The sequence below is a fragment of the Natator depressus genome, chromosome 10 (assembly GCF_965152275.1).
Source record: "Natator depressus isolate rNatDep1 chromosome 10, rNatDep2.hap1, whole genome shotgun sequence".
NCBI classification, from domain to species: domain Eukaryota; kingdom Metazoa; phylum Chordata; order Testudines; family Cheloniidae; genus Natator; species Natator depressus.
In genome coordinates this window covers 48,831,006-48,856,287 of record NC_134243.1, presented here as the reverse complement: position 1 = coordinate 48,856,287, position 25,282 = coordinate 48,831,006, and the positions used below count along the sequence as shown (strand labels likewise).

Sequence of the window (25,282 nt, the reverse complement as noted above, 5' to 3'; positions counted from 1 at the left end):
TCTAATATTCATTTAATGTTTCTTTTCTCCTAACCATATCTTAATCCATCAATACAAATAACTAGCAAGCATTATGACCAGACATTACCTCTTATTCAACATTTACCATGTTTCTGAATAATAATATTTTTTTTTATTACAGCAGAGCCTAACAGCCCCAAACACATAATACAAAAAGACAGTCCCTGACCAGAGGAGTTTATAATCTCAGTGCAAGAGACAACAAATGGATACAATGGACAGACAAGGGGAGCACAAGGAAACAAAGAGACAAACTGCCTCTTGTGAGGGACATAAAACCCATTTGAAAAATGTATAACTATGTTCACCAGGTAATTTTATCATGAACCTTTTCATAAGCATCAACCTCACCAGTGGTCTTTGTATCTATAGCATGGTTTTGGTGCAGGGAAGCACCATCTTTCCCAGTTTTTTTTCCTTCACGTCTCAAGATCGTGAGGTGTTTGCATGTTGTCTCTTGTGAGTCAAAAGGGAAAACTCAACAACTGCATGTGACTCACCAGGTGTGACTACTCAATTTGTGGGCTCTGTTTTATGGTCTCTTGACTCTAATTTAGACGCAAAAATAAAATCCCTTAAGGTTTTCCTACTTATAAATAAGTATAAAGGAAAAATAAATTAATCTCAACTATCTTTCCAATGTAGTAAAATACCAAAGGAGGGAGCAAGCTACCTGCTATCCTTGTTGCACTACAGATACAGAACTTCAAGATGTAATTCTGTGTGGACACAGTTTACAATCTTAAATCACAGGATTGACATCTTTGGACTGCCCATAGAATTGCAAAGGAATGTGATACACTACCGACAGATTAGTAGAAAAGTTATAAAAACACAATTTACCTTTTACTGCAGGAGAAGACTAACTTGTTTATTATATGGGATAGGACTTTTCCCCAACCCTTGCTTGTATCTCAATTTGTAAATATCCCATAGCCAACACATGCACACAGCTTATGTGACCCAGAAAGTACTGTCTTCAGTTATGAGCCACTAACAATTTGAACCCTATGTAGAAATGTAAGAAGGAGCTGCAAGCGGCCGTACCTGCAGACGCTCAGGTAAACAAAGCATCTTGTGGCCTGCCAGGAGCTTACCCTGAACAGGCCACAAACCAAGTTTGGGAACCCCTGGTCTAGAAACTCCAGATTTGTTTTATTCAGTTTTCTTTAAGGAAATTTAGTACCTACAAACAATTTTAAAATAATTGGATAATTTACATGTACTACAAATATTTAAATCTCTGAGAAGTCTGCAGGGTCCATAGTGTACTTTTAAAGACTCTATAGTTACTACTCACTACTATTGTATATCATGAAATATTAATTTAAACATAAAAGTCAGTTTATTTTTTTGAATGATCTTTAAACCCATATCAAAAGAATCATTTTACACACAAGTACAGTAGAACCTCAAAGATATGAACACCAGATACGGACTGACCAGTCAACCGGACACCATGTGAAACTGGAAGTAACCAATCAGGCAGCAGCAGAGACCCCCCAAAAAAAAAACACAGGGCAGCCACTTACAGCTAGGAGGTGAAGATGCTTGGGGAGCCAGCAGAGCTGGAACAGCATTATGGTCTGTGCCACTTTCACACACCCCCCTCGGCGGGGAGGGGGACATTCTGTTTTTACTGGTTTCAGAGTAACAGCCGTGTTAGTCTGTATTCGCAAAAAGAAAAGGAGGACTTGTGGCACCTTAGAGACTAACCAATTTATTTGAGCATGAGCTTTCGTGAGCTACAGCTGAGCTGTAGCTCACGAAAGCTCATGCTCAAATAAATTGGTTAGTCTCTAAGGTGCCACAAGTCCTCCTTTTCTGTTTTTACTGCCCCTCCCCAGGCCTGGAGGGCGATGCACTGTTTTTACACACACACACACACACACACACACACACACACACACACTCTCCCCGGCCAGGAGAAGAACAAGCTTGCTAAATCAGTCCAACCCAGGGCAAGAAGCTGTCGGCAAGGGAGCTGCTGGCGCTGAGGAGGGAGCTCAGCTACTACTGGAGCCTGGCCTGGAGTATCAGCTGCTGGATCTGGAGCACGAACTGCACTTTGTTCAGAGTTACGAATGTCTACCAGTTACGGACAACCTCCATTCCCGAGGTGTCCATAACTCTGAGGTTCTACTGTATGTAGAGCAGGGTGAATAAAAATCAATGCTTTTTTTAAAAAAATTTTTAAAGGATTTTTTTTTTATTTAAATCCGATTTTTTTGATAAAATGCTTTTTGAGGAAAAAACCTATCTAAAGATAGTTTTAATTACAATACATTATAGCTCAAAGATATTTCATCACAGAATAGGGATTATACATTCTAATTCTGTAGTACGAGACAATATATTCATGTAACGTTTAAGAAAAGTTTTGTAAATGAGTTCCAATAATTCATGGATTAGGGACCGATTCTTATGGGGTTCCAGGGGCTTCTGTATATTTATTTAGGTTAATCTTTCTTTCTATCTACCAAACGGGACTCAGTGCTCAGTCTAGAAGATACCATCAGAGATGCTTAGTTTTGCAGTTCTCAAACTGTGGATTTGTGTCTCCAGAGATAACATGCTTCTTAATAGCAAAAACATTTTTAAATAAATAAATAATATAGAGAGGTGAGAAATAACAGACCTCAACCCTATTGTCCCTCTGCAAATTTGTGTACACAGAGTCAATCCCTTACCTCTCTCTAAAAGTGCAAAGTTTCAAAAAGTTCAATAAATAGAAGATGGTTGGGGGCAGAATAGATCTGGACAAAGAGAAGAAGTCTGGAAATAAATGTGAGAAGGGAGGACAGGCAGTAGAAACAAAAAAGTGAAACTGTTTGAGCAGCGTATTCCAGGAGTCTTGAGGTCTTTATGAGTGTAGCTTTCATTGATTTGAAATCTACCATACCATTCTCTCACTAGAAGGGAAAACCTATAATGGCTGCAGGCTGTAAAAGAGACCCAGTTTGGGAATATTTTAATGAAGTTCTTCTACCTGTGGGGAAGACAGGCATGCATGCAAAATGCAAACAGTGCAACAAAGAAATGGAAGGCCTGGTTGCCCGAATGAAACAACATCATGAGAAGTGTTCCTTTTCGGGAGAAAGCTGCGTTGAAGATGATGAAAGAAATATGTCTGAACATGCAGGATCTTCAGGTTGGTAATCTTTTTTATTTCATACTTCTTTCTTAAGGACTGCCTGTCTTCCTTCTGGACTATTCTTGAATTCTCATGTTTGAGCAAAAAATATAGTTGTTACTCTATGGTACTGCCATTTTAAATGCAGTTGTGATAATAAAACAAACAAAAAAAAAACTGAAAGAGGCAGATCTTCCTTTTACAATTTCACCTTTAAAGCAATACTGAGTGTCAATGAATGCAATGAGTAATACTAAATGAGCAGTATGGTAATAATAATTAAATAACTGCATTGACTTATTTTGTTTAGGAGAATCCATCCTCAACATACAGGATTCTTAAGACTATCCACCTTCAAGATCACCATTATTTTCTATAGTTTCAAAGTTATCTGCCAATGATAGTCTTTCAGTCACATTATGTATATCACATAGCCACAGTATATCACCTGTAGCAAAAGAAAAAAAATCTCCATCATCCAGAAACAACCATAGAAAAGTTTGTGATAAGAACTAGCAGATTACAAAAATTGCCCGGTTTGTTTATGCAACAAACTCTCCCTTCCGTATGACTGAGAACCCACACTTCACTAACATGGTTCAGTCATGAAGACCAGGATATAGTCCACCCAACAGAACAGCTGTTGCAGGCAAATTGCTGGATAAAGTGTATGAAAGAGAAATTGAGAGGTGTACAAAAGGTCTAAAGGGTGAAATTGTTAACCTGAGTCTTCATGGGTAGAGCAATGTCCACAATGATCCTGTCGTATGTGCTTGTGTGACAAAAGAAGAAGGGAATTGATACATCAGGAAATGCACACACAGCAGAATACGTACAAGTAGTAACAATAAAAACTATAACAAACTGTTAAAAAGATTTCAAATGTCCAGTACGCAGCTTGGTCACAGACAATGCTGAGAAGAAGATGAGACAAGATGACAAGATGATAAGAAATTATTTAGAAGAGAGTGAAGAGAGCTAATAACATACAGTTGCACTGCTCATTTGATGCATCTCCTAGCCAAAGACTTCAGTGTTCCAGAAATAAAGGCTAATGTTGTTGAAATTGAAAAATACTTCTGTAACAACCACTTTGCAGTAGCTGCTCTGAAAAAAGCGAGAGGAACCAAGCTAACTCTCCCACAAGATGTGCGATGGAAATCAGTAATGGACTATTTTGAGCACGATATCAACAACTGGCCTAATCTGATGACAGTTTGTGAACAAAATCGTGAAAAAACAGATGGCACTGCCACAGCCAAAGTTCTCAATATTGGGCTTAAGAGAAAGGTTGAACACATACTGAGTACCCTGAAGCCTATTTCTGTAGCCTTGAACAAAATACAGGGAAATAGCTGTTTTATTGCTGACGCTGTTGAAATTTGGAAGGAACGAAGTGAGAACTTAAAAAGAGAAATATACAATGACAGTTAAATTACAAGCATTAAAAAAACGAATGGGATAAGCACAATCTCTAGCTCATTTTCTTGCAAATATTCTCAATACTCGGTACCAGGGTCAAACCTTAACTGCTGAAGAGGAGGAGTTGGCTATGATATGGACATCCAGCAATCATCCCTCCATAATGCCAACTGTAATAAACTTCAGAGCGAAGGGTGAACCATTCAAGAAATATATGTTTGCTGAAGATGTTTTAAAGAAAGTCACACCAGTGAACTGGTGGAAGTCACTTAAGCACTTGGATTCAGAGACTGTTAAAGTGATAAACTCACTTTTAACAGCAGTAGCTTCTTCTGCCAGTGTAGAAAGACTATTTTCTTCCTTTGAACTAATTTATTCCAAATTGAGAAATCCTTTGGGACCTGAACAAGCAGGAAAGCTTGTTTTTCTTTTCCAGATCATGAACAAACAGGAAAATGAAGATGAAGATGACTGAATTAGCTGCAGAAGCCAATATTTTAAGTCTGTCATGTTGACCTGGCTGATGTAGTCGATTTAATTTTTGTGGGGTTTTTTTAATATTTCATTTAACTATTTTAGTTAAAAACAATTTTAACAAAAACAAACCTGATTTTAAAAAAACCTGAATGTTCAACTAAATTAAAAAATTCATATGCTTGTTTTCTTAAAATATTGTATGTTTGCTGTTGAAGAAAAAAATCCAGAATACATATGTTGTTGTTTTAGTTAAATAAAACAATTTAAACGTCTGTCTGGTGCTGTTATCCTCCTAATACAGCATGGCAAGAAAATCCTCCAAATAGTAATGATTAACCTGTTGAACTGGAGATATTTATGAAGTCATTGGGAGGTGAACTATGTGCTTCAATTACCTTTGGTAAATGAAATAACCAAATAATCATTCATTTTCTAATATAGCTGTAAAACTAATCTGAAAAGTTTTCAAAATAAATCACTTTAAAAATATATAGTGTGTACCTTCTAAAAATGAAACATACATCTATCTCTGAGTTGTGAAGAATATGTATTAAGGGTATAATAACCAACAAGAATGCACCTTTATGTAGAAATCCATGATTAAATCGAGTCTTCCTGACTAGTAATTTAAATCAATTTGATTTAAATCAAATCCACCCTGATGAAAAGAGAGAAAATTTTCATTATTTTTTAAAAGAGTCTTCTCAGTAAAAATTATATTTAAAATTAGAGAGAGAAGGTAGATAAGATAATATCTTTTACTGGACCAATTTCTGCTGGCGAGAGAGACAAGCTTTCGAGCCATACAGAATTCTTCTTCCAAAGCTTGTCTCTCACACCAACAAAAGTTGGTCCCATAAAAGATATTATCTCACCCACACTGTCTCTGGGATTGACATCAGTACAACTACACTGCATATTTTAAATTGTCATTAGGAAAAAATAGATAAAGAAATCCAGAGACAGTTTTAAATTTTGTATTTTCTTTTGAAATATTATTATAATTCATATTAGGAAGAGAAAAGACTTGATTTTCCATGTGGCATGTAGTGGGGTTGTCCCACCATGAAGGGAAAGGCGTGAGAATAAGCGAACAGAAAGGCTGGTGTTGGAAACTAAATGAGCTTTCTAGGCTTTCTGGCAATTAGGCTTTTTGAACTGCTGAGATGACATTCTAACTTTCTGAATTGCAATTTTTTTTTTTAACCTTAACTCCAAATTTCTTCACTTGCACACTTTGGTACTTTTACTATCTCTCTGGAAACTTAAATATACCGCTTAATTGATTTGTCTGATCTCTACTTGCTCAGGAAGCAGAATGCCTCTTTGGCCAAGGGAAGCTTAAATACGTCTTCTGAAGCAGACCAATGCACTGTCTGTGGTACAAAACCAGCCTAAATCTTTCTGATCTTCGCTTGGGGCCCAATCCAACTCCCAGATTTTCACTGACTTCAATGAGAGGTAGATCTGCCCCTTTGTGACAGTGAAATGCTGTATTGTTATTTTAAAGAAAACAGAAAAAATAAACATGTAGAAGAATATCTTCTGCACTTACACTCTACCCACACAATGTAAAATATATGATTCCCTTGGTTATAACACTTGAGTAACATCTACAGTTACCCATCATCATTAGTGTAATAATATGGATTTAATTCAGATATAGACAAACATATGCAACCACTACAATTATTGTGCAAGAACTGACACCTGTTTTTCTATCCAAAGCATAAAGACTGCTACATAATTAGAATAAAATCATGCAGCAGTTATGCCAGCAAAGGTTCCATCATACGATCAGTTATCTTATAAAGTGGGAAACAAATTTTTTGTGAATACAACTATAGCTAAGAGTAGACAGTGAGGCAGTGGAAGTTAATGGAAAGGATATTTTAAGTCCCCGGGCACCAGTCAGTTCTAACATTGTACATTTTAAATTGTCACAGTTTGATATCTGCCACTCAAGGGAGAGGAAGGCAACCATTAAGAAAGAACCCAGATTGTGTCTGATGCTTAGCATTTACCTCCGTTAGCTACTTGAAAAGGGTCAAACTGAACAGGCTGTTAACCAACTTTGCGATAGCACTACTGGCACCACCTTTATTCAGCAGTGAAACACAGCATTCTACTTTTATTTTTAAAATGGTCATGACTCTGAATATTTCTAATGCAAAATACTACCAAGGTTATAAATGAATGATAACTACGTTCTGTACAAATATTTAATGCTTGTTATCAGCAAAAGTACCACTATTTCTAAATAAAGTATCAGTAAATTGCTAAACTAAACCTTTAATTGCAATTTTTTACTCCAGTTGCATAAAGAAATTTAACATTTTTCAAGAGTATAAATAAATATAACAAGCAAAAAGAGGGCTGAGGAAAGGTTTTTCAATACTGTAGTCAAATGGGTAAGCACTCTGCAGCACCACCATTTTATTAAATTTACACCTCTTAAGAATAAGTTTAAAATGTATAAACATACATTGCAAAACTCTCTGCTTTTGACCAGTTAGTGCTTTTCAGGGCTAGGCTCACGTTGATGGTAATGCAGAGACGCACTGCCCAAGTATGAACTCCAGAATGGAGTGTACCTCCGGAGAGACAATCACTTCCTTAGCTCCCTTGTATGCTCCTAGTGCAATATGCTCCCCATCCACTTTGGAGCACCTCATCCTCCCCATCCACTTTGGAGCAATTTAGTTGTACGCTAAGGTTCAGATCCGGAAAACAATCATGCATCTTAACATGACACAAGCAAGTAGGTCCCATGGATGCCAATTACTTCAATGGGATTATTCACGTGTGTCAAGCTACGAACAAAATGTGTTTGCAAGAGCCGTTGCTTTCTACTGAGTATTAAAAAGAGAGTAAGCGGTCTGAGACCATACATAAGATGCAGTGTTTTTTTAAAGCCTTATTATATACAAAATTTTATCTATTTTCAACAGTGTAAGTATTTGCCAGATAACAAAATCATACACAGATGTTTGTAAACACTTTAATAAATCCTTTGTCTTTTTTGAAAACTAAGTGCTTTTTAAACTGAAATTGAAATTTAAACTGAAATTTTAAACTTTTTAAACTGAAATTGAAATAGAAACACATATTCCTTGTATCACAAATTACAGTTTATGTGGTGAAAAGTTACTATATTAAAAACTGAATAATCTAATCATCTATTTGCACAAAAGTTTCAATACTCCACCGTGTAAAGGCAGCAGTTCTAGCAAGTATAAAGTATGTTTATTTGAGAATGGCAAGAAGTTCTTGAATGTAAATTTGTCAACACCTTGGGAAGAGGAAGATGAAGTTGATAAAATCAGAAGAGGGAGCTATTAAAAGCATATTTGCCTGAATTTAAACAGAGCTGTGGCACTTTTGGGATTTATTTTTACTTAAAAGACTAAACAAACGCCACAAAAACATAAAATTTCTATTTTTAAAGTTGTATCCATGAGGTTTTCACACTGATGCCTCCAATACTCCAGTTCAAGCCAACTGGGCAATAATGGAGAATATATTTCTTGAAGCTCAATATTTACACCATCTCCCAGTGGACCTAATTCAACTGAACCCAGAGGGTGGAGCTGATCATCCTTGTGCCAAACTAGATCTGTGGGGGCAGACCCTTCCACGTGAAACCCTAATTACTCCATTAAAGTTCCACCTCCATGATCAGACTGCAGGATTAAGGCCTAAATCAGAATTTTTTTCTAATAAAAGGAAATCTTATCTAACTTGCATTTTAAGCAAGGAGAGGAAGCAAGAAAGAGGAATACCAATTGCTGAGCAGTGTGGAAAAGTAACTTGCCTATTCACTTACACAAAAAAGGAACATTTTTCTTTTTTTCCCTTATAACATTTCCCATGACGCATAATATCAAAGACTGTCAGACTTACAGATCAAAACGTTAAGCTAAAACTGTTATTTCAAAGAGGAGGAACAGTTAAAAAGGATCAAACATGACAAGAAGCAGAAATGTATTGCTTTGTTAATATAACACTTATTATATAATTAGTTCAATATCAAAGGCAAAGCTGGTAGCACCGCCTATTATTTATGTTGCCTGACACTTTCTATTGTAAAATCCTGTTTTTGCTTGTAACTAACTGTTTGGACTGCCAGGTGTCTATCACAGGCTGAACTTTTTTGGGAAATTTTCAGCCAAAATGATTCAGCCATTTCAGAGTATGAAGCTAGGGAAAAACACATTGTTCTCACACGAAAAAATTCCAGTGACCTTTTCTTTGAAAAGCTCTAGGGCCTCCATGAATTGGAGCAGGGGCTTGAAATTTGGCACAGAGATGCTGTGTGTGTCCATGTGACTCAAAGCACCCCCTTACTCATATCCTACACACTACTGTAATATTCTTGGTACAAAATATGCCTAGTGAGGTATCACTGAAAACTAGTAACTTACTGGTCAATCATAGGTATGCCTCAACATTATACGTAAAGTTATGAATTCCACCTGTATGGTGTTAATAGCACATGTTCAAAAGCAGACAGCCCTCCCTAGGCAAAAGTTGTTAAACAGGTTTATCCTAAACAAAGGAGTGCGTTTATCTCAGTTTATATGTAAGTAGTAAACAGGTTCATCTGGACAAAGATAGCAGGGAACACAACGATTTGCATTCCAGCAAACATACGATTTGCATTCCAGCAAACATAATTAGGAGAAAAAAAGAGCATGAAGCTTCTTCCACCACCAGACTCCATGCCGCCTTCCTCACTGTTTGAATAAATTTTCCTTTGAGGGGTAACTTCCAAAGAATCCATTTAAAACGTTTACAGCTCTATAAAGACAGAGGGCTGAACCTCTAGTGATAAGCAATTGAAGCAACTAATTGAATACAATATTAGTGTATCATGTAAGGGCTTTTATGAATGTACCTATAAATTATAACACACTTCAAAAGTGGCTCTTGGGTGGTTGTTGACAGTGAGTAGAGGGTACGGCAATAGAGGGGGCCAAGAAGCAAGGCCTCTGAATCCTCTGACATTTGCACAGTAGCTCGGTGCTGCACTGGTAAAAAGGTGCATGAGGAGGGGGTAGCCTTGATCTACAAAGTTGCCTCAGGTATATCCTCCTGGGGGCCAGAGTATAAATCCCCAAGGAATGCAGAGTCGATCTCAAGTTTTTTAGCGAGTGCAGGGATTCATCCATTTTCTCATTAAAGAGATTCAATCTGTTAAAAGGAAGGTCTTGGATGGTGTTTTGGATGTCCCCAGGAAACCCTGATGATTGCAGCCAGGAGTCCCTCCTCATGATTAGACCAAACTTCTAGAAGCTGTTTCTGCCACATCCACTGCAGTCTGAAGAGCCACCTTTGCCACTAGCTTTCCGTCATCTAAAAAGAGACTGAAATTGGACCATCCTCTGTGAAAAGCTTGTCTGTGAAGTCTGCAAGCCTAGAACAGGTATGAAAATTGTATTTTGCTAAAACTTGGTAGTTGGTGACAGAAAATTGCAGGCCTGGGGAGGAGAAGACTTTTCTCCCCAGGAGGTCCAATCTCTTAGAGCCTTTATCTGCTAATCTTTGCATAAAATATGCCTGGTGAGGTATCACTGACAAGTAATAACTTACTGGTCAATCATAGGTATGCCTCAACATTACATGTAAAGTTAGACCTAGCCCTTTCAACAGTCGCCTCTACCACCAGAGAGTTGGGTGCAGGATGAGAATAAGAATTCAGCCCCTTTCACAGGAACAAAATACCATCTCTCTGTATTCAGTGTTGAGGCACAGGATGCTGGAGTGCACCATACTGCTCTAGCTCATTCTAGTATGGCCTCATTGATGGGCAGAGCCCACCTTACTGGGGCCTTTGGCTGCAACATGTCCAGGAGCCAGTGTTGAGAGTCCTGGCCCTCCTCTAATGGGATCTGTAGGTCCCTGGCCACTCCTTGTAACAGCTCCTGGTATTGACAATGGTCATCCAGCAGAAAAGGCAAGGAAGGAGTGACTGCTTCGTCCGGGGTTGATTAAGAGTCACCTGTCGGAATCATTGGTATCTGCGGATCCGGTTCCACCTCTTTCTCTTCACACACCAAGAGAACCAACTGGCGAGAGGAAGAGGAGCGGTATGACTCCTGAGAGGGGCCGGACGCCTGCTATAAGGATCCCACAGACCCCACTAAGGCCAGAAAAAGAGATTGATCAGTTGCAAAGGACCCAAGGAAAACAGTACTAGCGGCCTCTGGGGAGGTCGTAACCTGGTGGAATGACAAGCATAACCCTTTGACTGTCTATCAGGGCTCAACTGCCTTTGCGGAGATACCAGTGCAGCCATCTCCTCTGATTCATCTGAGTCCAAGGACTGCTCCATCGATAGTGGCAGTGCCATTGGTATCGGGGCACTCCTACCAGATGCTTGGAGGTGAGATGGCTCCTGGGTGATGTAGGCTCCTCCTCGGGAGTAAGGACATCCGTTAGGAGGGCTGAAAGAATCAGAGACTGTGGATAAGGGAGGAATATATCCTTTGGTGTCATATAAGTCTCATTGCACCCTGGTGTCCAAGGGTTTCCTGCAGTTAAGTCTGATAGATCCAGTGCAGCGACCAGACGGTCTTTAAAGAGATGAGAGAGTACTGATAATGGGTCCAGACCTGCACTTGTAGACAGAATTGGCAAGCAGCTATCCTTACGCTTCAGTATTGAGGTGACAGATGGAACTGGCGGATATTTCTTTTTATGTATCTTGTCCTCAGATCTGAGGGTCTTCATTAGAGCCAGGTACTTAGGTTCTGCTCGCAATGTCTCACCCAACCTGGACCAGCTCAGGGAGGAAGTGCGTTTCTTATGGTCTGTCCTCAACAGGAATCTGTCCTTGCGTCCACGAGAGAGCCCTCTTCTCTCATGAGGAAACCCTGGAAGAAGAGTCCTTGGATTTAGATGTTGACAGCTCTACTCCAGGCATAGGCGCAAGAACGAGGAGTGCGGGGGGCCACACGCAGAGTCCCAGCTGCTGGCCTCACGTCTGGGCTCCGCTCCTTGCCCTGCACACGGATTCCCGGCCCTGCTCCCGGCTGCTGCTCCCGTGTCCAGGGTCCTCTCCTGGACCCGCCCCTGCCCCCAACTGTGGCCCCAGCCTCGGCCTCCTTACCCTGTCTGGGTCCCCCTTTCCTGGAGGCACGGCCCTGCTCCCAGCCACAGTTCTGGGAGGGAAGAGGGCAGACAAAGGTAAGGGGGCTGTCTTTCAGCATCCCCACTATTAAAAGTGTTCCAGCACCACCTATTCCAGGGCATGTGCTTGGAAGGGCACGGCTAGGATGCTGAGACCAAAGTACAGTAGACCGTCCCTGGCCTGGATTGGAGAGGGGCCTCATAGCCTTCTCCATCGGGTGCTTCCGTAGGTGAAGCTCCCGGGCTTCTTGAGTGCTGGGTGGGAAGGAGCAACACATACTGCACTTTGCAGAGATATGTGCTTCACCCAGATAGTGCTGATGTTCGTCACTGATGAAGAAGGATCAAGGTCAAGAGGTGCAATTCTTGAATCCTGGGACTCTGGGCATATTCCTGGAGCCAGGGGACAGGTTTGCCAACCGGGGAGAAAGAAATATTCTATACTACTCAATTTTTAACTGCTAACTACATAGCTAAGAATATAACTATTTACAAATGTTTTCTATATAGGTTATGAAACAAAGTGAAGGGGGACATGATTCCAACTCAGGCCACGCGGTGGAGAGGCGTCAATCTACACTGCCTCTTATATCCTCGGTCGGGAGCACAAGGAGAGCTACTGCGCTTGTGCAGGCCAATGGACGCTGCTTTGAAGAACTTCCGGACTTTGGTGCATGGTGCACACAAGTACCCACATGTAGAATACACATAGTGACATCACTAGAAGAATTAAAGAATGTTTCATAATGCATATGGGAGCCAAATTAAGGTTGCATAGAGAGACAACCTTAATTGTGGCATTTTCTAACTTCTGTGTACTTAACTTTGCAACATTAATAATGTTCTTTTAGAACAGTTGTGTGCATGTAATCTTATTTATATACACACATGCACCCATGCGCACACATTATTGAATATATTAGTTCTATTTCATGACATTTATATGCTGTAATTGAAATTAAAAAGAAACTGAAAAGTTCAACATATATACCTGTTTTGTAGGTTTATGTGTTCCATGAGTCACTCTCTTAGATTTTCCACCTACTTGCCATTTAGACTTACCTGTAAAGAAAACAATTACTTTAATCAGCAATAACTATTTTAAGAAGATACTATTATTCTAATATTTAAGCATCCAAGCTTGTAGTGTGCTAACAACAGTGCACTACACTCATAAGATAAATAAGGGGAACAATTAATGAATTAAACCAATTTGCAAAATTGTATGTACTGAATTTGATACTTATTTCCATTGGTTCTAACTGAAGGAAAGAACTGAAGATACAATTTAAAAGCTGGAAAAAAAAGCACGAGACAGAGAAATTAGAGATTTTTCTACACAAAGATGGACTGCTTTCCAAAGGTGCTAAGCACTTCTGAAAACCAGGTCATTATCATCTAGAAGTTAAATACACCACTTTTATATACAGCTTAAATATGGTTAAAGTTTGCAGATAAAGTCAACAAATATTGGTGTTATTAGCCTTTATCCACTGCTTATTTTAATCCAAATTTTATTACAGGATTGAAATAAGGGATATTGATTGGAAAAAACATAAATGGAAAAGTTTGGCCATTAACTATTTTTCCTGAAGAACTGTTTGTACAGCCCGGACAATTGGTTTACATGCCCCTTCCAACAGGTGGAAACAGGAAAAAACTGAGCAATTTATGGGGACCCCATTTTTATATTGTTTTTCAGAGCTCTTTGCAGGCTCCCAGTTGAATAATCTGGCAGTAAGTAGTATAAACTACAACAGAATGAATAAACAAAAAAATGAAATCTAATTTCTCAGAATAAGTGTGTAGTATGTCTACTTTAACACAATATTCTCAGATCTATAATTAGCAGGTAAGAAATTTCCTTTCTTGGAATGTTTTCATGAGGAATGGGATCTTTTGGATTTAGAAAGGGGTTTGCTCAAAAACAGATCTAATTTCAAAATCTAATTTTTTTTATGTTATTTTTTGCTTGATTTATTCCTCTGATTTAATGTTTTACCTTACAAAAATATATAAAATGTAAAACCTACAGGGTCCTGTTTTTAAAGTGTAAGCAATTGAGACAAAATGCTAATTATGGTGAATGTACTTTCTGCTAACTGGTATATGTTTAGAGGGAAGATTCAGACGTCTTACTGAATTGATCAGATTATTTAATGAAATAAAACCAACTAAACAACTGAGTGGACTTAATACAGGTCCTTGCTATTCAAGGCTGGAAACCACACTTGAATTTTAGAACCAACACATTGAGTTTTAACAGATTTTTTGGGCCAAATTCACTGACAGGGTCAGCTGTTTTACACTGTTCTGGTGATGTCATGCAACTGGCTGAACCAGTTAAACCAGGTTTATGGCTATTTTGCAGTGCTGGAGCATAGTAGTGAACCAGGCCTTTCATTTTTAGACAAAAATCTATATTACCTGCTTCAGAATTCTTCTTAAAAACACTGAGTAAACAAGCACAAATAAATTAAAAAGATTCTAAAGTCAATGTGAGCAGGTTTCAGAAATAAAAATGAGATACTGTGTTTTAACAAATAAGAGATTGTTCACAGAATACATATTACACTCCCTATTCATTGAAAACCTCAAATTTCAGATGAGATGTATGCCAGGATTATAAAAATTAAAATATTACCACAACTGAGGGTCTCATCTGAAACTATTTACATTCCCAGAAGGCAGAATTTTTTGTGTGTGTAAATGGCACAGAAAACTTGCACCATGAGTCTATTTTCAAGTATACCAAAATAGATGTGCCAGTACTAAAAAGGATGATGGATCAAAAAAACCAAAAACACCTCATCTCTTTAGAAGACACAAGAAAAGGTGATTTATGAGTAAAAACTGGGAAATGTTTGAACAGGTCCCTTCCAACCCTGATATTCTATGTTTCTAAGTCAGGTGCAAGGATTAAAGCAATTTCCAGGCAGATTGAATATGCAAGGCAAACAAACACTTATGTCAACACTGGATTTTGTCAATTTAAGACAGATAGTATTTTTGGAAGGATTGTTTAAACAATTTCTTCAGTGTATAGGACAAACAAGTTTGTCTTTCATCATCAGCCATGCATTCTTGCTTCACTACCCTTTTTTATTCAACAAATATTTTTATGGCTAATGCACAATAATTTCCTTTCTGTATTCATGAGCAGTGCCAAAAGGACGAGTGTAATTCAAGACTTTGTATTTGTGAGGCCTATTAGTCTGTAACTGTAAAATATTAGGTTGGTCATGAGATTGGTAATTGGATATGAAGCCTTTTGCTTATTAGGCACTTATTCAATTTTAGATTAGAACAGCAGGGACCAATGATCACCACCTCGTCAATTGTTAACTAGCCATTGTAACATAAGTGAATTAGTGAAGTTCTGGATACTCAGGGAGTTTCAGATATAACTTAGGTCCATTTAATCTTTTACTGGTAAATCTAGTGGGGAGAGATTGGGTCATTAGGTAGGGAGATGGTACATCTCATCAGAAGGGCAAAGTGCCAGTATCTCTAAAACAAATAATTGTTAAACTATACTCAAGAAGGCATCTTTTACATTGACAATCTCAGCAATTATCATTGTCTCACATCTTTTCTTGGGGAACTCTGCTGAGACAGGAATGCAACTCTAGCAATAGCTGGAGTCAGATTTCTCTGACATCTTTCCATCCGGTACTAGGCAGCAGCACTATACAGACCACACTTGTCTCAAGAATCATCACAGTGGTAGACAAGGATCGAGTATCCATTGTTTCTTTTACATCTATCCTTGCCTTTGACACTGTTGACTATGAGGTGTTGTTGGTGAACCCTGGCAGGGATGGAAAGAAACACACTTGAATAGCTCTCTTATTTCCTCTCTGAGTACACTCTGAGGGTAGAGCTACGTAATTGCTCATTTTTTGCCAGGGTTCTCATGTGGTGTCCCACAAAGTTCTATTCTGTCACCCATCCTCTTCCATGTGTATGCAAGATATCTAGAGGAGATAGTGAGAAAGTCTGCTGACACCACTCAGCTCTATTATTTCTTTTTCACTGGCCCCAGATGGTGCAGTGGTTCATCTTAGCCAGTCTCTGGAATTTGGATAAGAAGTGGCTGCCTGGAGCTCCTTTCAAAGAAAACAAAGGCAATGCTGCCTGTCTGGAGGAAGCAACCAGTGGGGAGAGAGAGATTATTTTTGGCCCTCTAAATGTGGGCGTATACTCTCATTTTATTATTAAAGTTTGCAATCTTATTGGACTCTCAGCTACTTTTGAATGTTCAACCAGGTGTTTTCAGTCACGAGTCCTCAATTCCAGCATGCACTTCTTCCCTTCCCTTGGTCCAACAGAACCAAAATTTGTTGATCTCCATCACATATTGAAAAGTCTATCCATTCTATCAAGCTTTTTCTAAAAGTGTAGGCTATTATTTTCCAAGTGCCCAAGATTTGCCGGACACCTCCCCACCAAATAAAATATGTTCCCTACCCTGAAGTGCTTACAGTCTAAAGCCCCAATACTGCAACGTGCTCTGCCTGGCCAGACCCTTCTGTGGCTATCAAATGACAAACAAAAAGGGAATAAGGGGAAGGGAACAGTTACAAATACAAGATTATGCAGTTACTTTGTCATGTCACACATGTTTCTTAAATTTACAAAGATACTTAGACATTTTTATTTTGGGGTTAGTGAAAAAGGTCTCGCATGGGAAGTGTTTTAAGTATTGTTGATATGGTATCAACTTTGATTTTGCAATAAAATTTTTGTAGATTGTTTGCCCATGTGCCTCAAGTTTTCTGATAGTAAAGCAAGTAATTAAAAAGTACATAATTCCTGGATTCCTGTATGCTGAACTGCCGCATTTTTTTAATTGGGCTAGGATTACACAGGCCCAATATGCATTAACAATCACAATCCTGATTAGGGAGTCTAGATATCATTCTTAATCCACATACAGTTGACAAATGCAGTATTAATTCTGGAATAGCTAGAATATCAGAAAAATACATTTACCAATTCCTTCTTAATGGAGCCAACTCTGCCACAACAACATACATATCCCTTTGCCAAGGGAGGGGGCAGAGGCGCAGAAGCCAGCTCTCCCACCCTTTACACCAGCTGAGTTCCCTTCCACAAGGGGAATTATCTGTTCCCTGCTATGACCAGATTCTGGTCACATTAGTTTGTCTGAGAAGTGCAAAGAGGTCAGATCACAAATGAGAATTTGGCCCACTGTCTTTATGAAAGAAATTACATTTGTATAATCTGTTAAATGTTTAAATAGAGCCAGCAGGGCCCTAAGTACCAGGAAATGATGAGTTATGGCATGATTGTCTGGGTGTTAACTTCTCCTGTAATGTCCAAGTATGTGTGACAAACACCATTTAAAAACTACATCTGAATTTAACAGAGGCTGGAGTTTCACATTAATATTCATTCTCTAGGCATCTCTGTTACCAAACTGTTAAGCTCCTCGACGAACAAGCATCTAAGAGATTGTTGAAAGTTTCTAGGAGAATATTACGAGCAATGCAGAACTAAAGAAAGTCATTCTGTTTAAAGAGAAGCCTCCCACCCTACCACAAATGCCTCAAGTATATAATTACTAAATGTATTCTATGTTCCTCTTTCAGCATCATAAAATAGTTGTTCACATTACTATCTTTCTCAAAACTGTAATTCTGAATGATAAGTGATTTAAGGCCCTGATCTTGCAAACACTCAGGAAAGTACTTAAGCATATGAGTAGCCCCAATGAAATAACTGGACCTACTCACACACTTAAAATTAAGCATGAACAAGTGAGTTTGCAAGAGTGGGGACTACCAGATGCATTTTGGGATAACAGTGGTAAATGAAGCAACAATGAAAAATTGCTCCTGTTAAATATCCATATATTTATGTTATTCAAAATGTGCAAGTTAATTGTTTTCTCATACCAAAGTCATTAAAAAAGCTTTCAATTTTCCAGTTGAAAATCTAGTTCTACGTTTCTAAATCTAATCTATATTTAGACACAATTAAGCATGCTGAAGAATCTATTTTTCCCTGTTTAGAACATTTTGTGATTAGAGATGATAAACAAAGATCTGTATCTGTTGTACTATTACAGCAGGAATGAGATTTGCCACAGACACAAACTGACAAATATAGAATGGCTGCAGGTATCAAATAAACAATCAGAGTGATTGGAAAACAAGCTATCTGAGCATTTTGAAAGCTACTATTATTCTGATTACTGGCCTAGTGGATGGGCAGAAGCAGTAAAAGTGGCATAATATGATTTTAGTAAGGCTTTTCACTCTGTCCCACACAACATTTTCATAAGCAAACGAGGGCCTAGAAGAAATTACTATAGGTGAGCACACAAATGGTTGAAAAACTGTACTCAAAAGAGTAGTTACCAACTGTTTGCTGTTGAACTGGGAGGGCCTATCTAGTGGGCTCCGCAGTGGTCAGTCCTGGATCCAGTACAATTAAATATTTTCATTAATGACTTGGATAACAGAATGGAGAGTATGCTTATAAAAATCTATGGATTACACCAAACTGGGAGTGGTTGCAAGCACTTTGGAGGACAGGATTAGCATTCAAAACAACCAAGACAAATTGGAGAATTGGTGTGAAATCAGCAGGATGAAACTCAGTAAAGATAAGAGCAAAGTACTTTGTTTAGGAAGGAAAAATCAAATGCACAACAACAAAATGGGAAATAACTGTTGGTGGTCATACTGCAGAAAAGGATTGGGGGGTTATTAATGGCTCACAAACTGAATATGAGTCAACAATATGATTCAGAGAGAGACAGAATAAATCTGACAGCCACTTCTTAACAACTAGCTAATATTCTGGGGTGTATTAACAAGAGTGTTATATGTAAAAGATGGTGAGGAAACTGTTCTGCTCTACTTGGCACTGGTGAGTCCTCAGCTGGAGTACTGCATCCAATTCTGGGCACCACACTTTAGAAAAGATGGTGAAAAATTGTAGAGTCCAGAGGAAAGCAACCAAAATTATAAATGGTTAATGAGGAAAGGTTAAAAAAAATGGGGCATGCTTAGTCCTGAGAAAGAAGACTAAGAGGAAACCTGATAATAGTCTTCAAATATGTGAAGGGTTGTTATAAAGAGGACAGTGATCAATTGTTCTCCATGCCCACTGAAGGTAGGACAAGAAATAATGGGTGTAATCTGCAGTAAGGGAGTTTTAGGTTAGATAGGAAAAACTTTCTAACTATAAGGGTAGTTAAATCCTGGAATAGGCTTCCAAGGAAGGTTGTGGAATCCCCATCACTGGAGGTTTTTAAGAATAGGATGGATAAATACCTGTCAGGGATGACCTAGGTTTACTTGGTCCTGCTTCAGTGCTCTCAAGGACCCTTCCAGCCCTGCATTTCTATGATTCCCCCTTTTTATTTGAGGTTTTTGTGCTACAAAAAATCCCCCTCCCCTCACATCATCCCATTTTATGTATTCACTTTGGTGTTGACATTTAGCTTGGCCAGCGACAACATATGCTAAGGACCTGGCTCCACAATAATTAATGCAACACTTCTACTCAGTTTTACACTAGTTTAGGTACAACAGTACTTATCACAGAAAAAATATTCAAACATACTAGTATTTTAAGATGAAGACATTTTAAAATGTTGGCTCTTCCAAAATACAGGTCTAGGGAAAAAAGGAGTACGCAGATGCTGTATAAGCTTTCAGTCTCCAGGGAAGACAACAGTTTGCACTGATCTTGCACACCACTAAGGTATAATTCAAAAGCAGAATTAATATTCATATCCAACAAACCAACAATTCTATCAAACTAATTATACTGTATTAAGACCATAGTTGAAAAAGTACAGCTATGAAACGGCACTCCAAGAGAACCAGTGAAAATTCAAGGCCCCCACATTGTGGCTTTTTGGACTTTTTAACACTGATTCTGAGTGGTGATGGCCTACTTTCGTTTTCATATTCAGGGAAAATTAAATAGATATTATCCAGCTGAAACCTACCCAATTTAAAGAAGTTTCAGATACTGCACCTGAATCCTTCTGTCAATTTCTGCAGTTTTACACTTTCCTAATTTTCCAAATGTTTTTCTCTCCTCCATTTCTGTAACAGTAGTAGGTTAAAAACAATTCAGGAAGAACTGTGATTCTTAAGTTGATGGTGTCCCTTTAAAGGCAGAACAGTTTATGGAAAATCTTGAATCTGAAGTTTTGAAAATGCTTTGATGTTCTCTAATGATAAACATCATATAATTGTTAAATATTATTACTCTGACATGGACAAAGTTTGTTAGAAGATTTTTTTTTCAAGTGACAGTTTGTATATGCACTGGAGCTCTTATAATTGTAATTTTTCAAAATGTTTTCATATTCATATATACAGATCAACTTTGCTCACAAAGGCACTTACAGAAAAAGTTTTGTATCTCAATCTAAGGTGCATATTCAAAAGGGAGAGCCTCTCATTAATTAACATTTTAATTCTGAGACACCAGAATACAGACCCCCCAATAACATAATGAGACTTATGCAGATAAAACATTAAAAAAGGCAACTACAGCATCTATGTTTAATTTTTAAAAACAGATAGCAACAAAGTTGTCTTAGATACTATGGTGATGAGTGCCAAGTAATCACCTAGCTAAAGAGAGACTGTTGTACTTGAGCACAGCTGGGCCAGTTAACAATGCAATCAATACATTTCCTTGTTCTGATGGCTCTGCTGTCTCTAATTTACTGTTAACAGATTTTTCAGTTTAATATTTATGGTTTAGACATAAACATTCTTCCACTTGAACAGTGGCAACATCCCATTCTCATGAATGTGTTCACACTGTAAGACTCTGAAAATACCTGTTCCTTCTTAGCAAGAATTATTTGCAACTCATTGCTGTGCACAGAGAAAGCAAACAGTTTATATTAACTTACTCTAAAACTAGGCAGAGATCCCAGTGTTTGAGCTATGACGTGTTCTCTAATTTTTTCCCATTTAATCATCTGGGGCCTGGGGAAGTGGGGCTTTCACGGAACAGTACTGGGGACAAAAGGGTTTCTGGCCATCCCCTTGTTTTTATTTTGTTTAGATATTTGAGCTCCTTCAGACCACAGGGATAGACCCCTTTCCCCTCTTTACACTTGAAATTCTCTTACTTTCTTTGTAGGTGTGATAGAGATGGGGTAAAATTGTGTAAAACTATCTCTTCTCAACTGCTACAGCCCCATGTTTTTACAACCCTTCCCCAGAACAGAAAGGACACCTCTCTAATTTCCCTGTTTAATTGGTAAACAGAGTGAAGCAGTGTTGCTGAAGCGAATACTGAAATAGGAGGCTAGAGTCTCCCAATGAAAATAGAAAGGCTTAATTTAGTTTCTTTCTTTCTTCTTCTCCTTCTCATAGAAATTCAGTGTATTGTACCTGATAGGGAAATAGCAGTTGTCCCTTTTCTCCAGCTTGATTCAGAGAGAGACAGCATAAATCTGACAGCCACTTCTTAACAACTAGCCATTGTTCTGCCTTGTCTTACTACATATAGCTAATTTAAGGATTCACATGTCAGCAGTAACCAGTCAGTAAAAACACATGCAGTACTGATAATTCTGCTATATAAAAGCCATGAAGACTGTGCTTATACACTTCAGGCAGGAACTCCAGTGAGGCAGGACAGTTGGGATAAGGCTGCAGTAAAAAGGTCAGAGGCTGAAACTGTAGAGTCTCAATGTCCTTTGAAATACTGGGCAATTGTAACCCATGTTCATTTTGTTTTATAGTTGATAAACACAAAGGATAAAGCTATCTTCCTTGTTTGCCAGAGTTCAACAAGAGTGTTCAGGTAAGGACTGGTTTCAGAGTAACAGCCGTGTTAGTCTGTATTCGCAAAAAGAAAAGGAGTACTTGTGGCACCTGAGAGACTAACCAATTTATTTGAGCATAAGCTTTCGTGAGCTACAGCTCACTTCATCGGATGCATACTGTGGAAAACAGAGAAAAAACCTGGATTTGTGCTGGAAATGGCCCACCTTGATTATCATACACATTGTAAGGAGAGTGATCACTTTACATAAGCTATTACCAGCAGGAGAGTGGGGTGGGGGTAGAGAAAACCTTTTGTAGTGATAAACACCCATTTTTTCATGATTTGTGTGTATAAAAACATCTTCTGTATTTTCCACAGTATGCATCCGATGAAGTGAGCTTTAGCTCACGAAAGCTTATGCTCAAATAAATTGGTTAGTCTCTAAGGTGCCACAAGTACTCCTTTTCAGGTAAGGACCCTGAATATCCCAGTGCTGAAGCTCCTACAGCACTTCAGGATTTGCCTGATGTTTCCTGTCTCTCTCTGTGCTGTCAGCACTTCCAGGATGGGATATTTGAATAAGTTTTTACCCATTCCCACCATACTCTCTACCTCCAGGGTTTGTACCCTAAAAGGGATGGGATTATGTCTTGCTCTTGCACTTTCCCTTCTCGTGCGCCTCCCCGACCCTGACCCCGTGTTGCCTTCCATGGAGGGGAAGCATAAGACCCAAGGTTTGTATAGCTGCTGTTCCTTCTGAAAGAAACAGTACCAAGTAAATTACGTTTGTCTTGATTCTTTTTGAAGTTCCTATTGTCAGAATTTCTCCTCCAACATCGTTCTTTCATAAATCAAAATTTAGAGCACTAAGATTTTTAAATGAAACATATGATATGCCTTACTATGAATCCTAATGTAAACACATATGCCATTTAGAACATTCATGTACAGGACTCTATATTGGAACATAAGTTATTCTGTGTTTCAGGAGATGGAGGGTTAATTGTTCTATAACATAAGCATAACTTTTCCCATCGTAGTATCTTTTTCACAAAACTTTACTGCAGAAAACTAAAAAGAACCATCCTAAGGAGGACAGCTAGAAGAAATACTTAGGGGTAGGTCCTCAAGACCAGCCATTTGGCACCTGGTGCAGCTGAGAAGAAGAAGGAAAGCCAAAAAGTTTCTTCCTGGCTCCTTGAATCATCAAGCCTATTCAGAGGAGAAAATCTGAACAGTCTCAAGGCTGCTCAAAAGATTTTCCCAAGTCCTGAAAATCTGGCATCCACATTTTCATTTTCTGTCCCCCCATATTCCCTCCCCTAAAAAAATCTTCAGAACTGTTCACCATAGACTAAAGTAATACTAAAAACTCTTACAAATGTATTTGAATGTTGGTCTACACCGAGATAATTTGTTGGCTTACTCAAAGCCTATCCTTCGAAGATTGGGAGATAGCCTAAATAATGTTTGTTTCAGTCTTTGTTATCCTCTTTTTCTAATTTTCCAATATTTTTTATGATAAGCTTATTGTAGTAAGTAGGATGTACTGATAACATCAGTGTAACTGGGTGGCTTGCCCCAAGGGCTGTAGTACCTGAGGCGAAGCCCCACCTGAGAGGACTCAGAAGATTTCAGTATAAAAAGAGCAGGAAGCTGTGGCATATAGTCTGCAGAGAATGAGGAAAACACTCCAAGAAGGGAGGCTGGGGAGAGACCCTCACCAAGCAGGGAAGGAACTTGCAAAGCCCTCTATGCAGGGAGGCCTGGGAGGAGGAAGAAAAACCTTGGACTGTGTGGACCTATCAATGGACTTTGTTTTGGGGTTTTGAGTTTTATTTACAGATTCTTTTATATTAATAAACCAAGTCCCAAAAGAATGTATTTTTGACCAACAAAAAGCCTGAAGTGTATTTGAACAGTCCAAGAGTGGAAATTGAGGCAGCTCCCTGTAGCTCACAAGGGGGCACATAGGAGGCCAACTGTAACCAGCCTAGCTACAGTCAACAAAAGGGGAGAAAACAGTAAAGATACCTTTTATTTCATCTTTATCAAATTTTGTATATGTTTTACAAATTATAATTGAATTAAACAGGAAGCATACTGAAGAAATTAGTTTAAAATATTGATATCTATGTTTTAAGCAGTTATCAAATTTAAGATAAATTTTTTAGGTATATACATTTTTACTTCAAACTTAAACTTCTCTTTTGGGTGGGAGAGTAAGGGAAGGTTGTGGGGAAGGAAGTTCAATACTTACTATCGTCCTCTTTGCTTTCCAGTGGGACACTCCATGCAATAAGGTTTCTTGCTGTACGACCCTCTTCTGCAACAATTTTCCTCACTTTGTCATGACTATTAGAGCGTTGGAAAGAAGCCTGAAAATGTGAAATATAGGAAAAATGTATCATTCTATTTCAAGCTAATATATTAATTATCTCAAAGCATTAATGCTAAAACATCCAAAAAGGGGCTTGCAGTTGACAATCCTAACATAAGTATAAATATTAACTACTATTCATAAAAGTCTGTGAGATGGGTATTGTATTTTCACCACCTATTAGAAACTGTGTGGGTGGCATGGATGTACTCATTCATTTTCACAGAGAAGATGCATATGTCATAGCTCTTACAGTATCTTCTAGCAGCATGTTTAATCAGAATGAGAACTAGTGTCTAGCCCTCAGCTGGGGTTTGTCTACACCTGACTTTTTTTTAACCTTGATTAAATTGATTGCCAGCATTAGAGAAGTGTTTATACCTTTATGAGTGTGTTTACCTTTTGTTAACCCCACCTGCTGCACCTTTGATGTGGCTGCTGCTCCTAAACGTGGATAAAATGGGAAGGACAAGGCAAACATCTAGCCACATATAAAACAAACAAAAAACACCTCATTGGTTATAGACATGGAACCAGGCTACCACTTTGTTAGAGATGGCTGCCAATGCCTCATATTTCATGAAGGGTTCTGGAAAAAGCCAGCCTGTGGAAGCCAGGACCCCAAAAAGGCTGATGATGGCAGCAAGAAAACACCTCAGAATTGGTTACTGGAATGCGAGAACAACATTTCAAACATCAATGATCTCACAAATCATGAGGGAAATGGATAATTATGCACTCAAAATCCTGGACATCAGTGACAACAGACTGACCAGGTGTGGACAAAAAGCACTTCTAGCAAGAAAAGAAAATTGTCATTGGTTCAAGTCATTGTGATAACAAACATTGAGTGGGAGTAGCACTCATTATGACATACTGGGCATACATCATCAATTGGGCATACATCAACCAACACATCATATATGCCAGACTCCAAA

At 38.5% G+C, this 25,282-nt stretch overlaps 1 protein-coding gene across 4 annotated transcripts in view; it reads right to left on the bottom strand.

Annotated features, from left to right (window-relative positions):
- The window catches only part of SCAPER (S-phase cyclin A associated protein in the ER), a 358,776-nt gene that overhangs the window by 308,021 nt on the left and 25,473 nt on the right, over positions 1–25,282 (bottom strand). For all 4 annotated transcript variants that reach the window (XM_074966056.1, XM_074966057.1, XM_074966059.1 and 1 more), the window contains exons 3-4: positions 24,225–24,342; positions 13,176–13,246 (exon numbers count right to left, since the gene is read on the bottom strand). In XM_074966056.1, the coding sequence (XP_074822157.1) occupies positions 13,176–13,246; positions 24,225–24,342 (189 nt within the window). The remainder of the gene's footprint in view (positions 1–13,175; positions 13,247–24,224; positions 24,343–25,282) is intronic.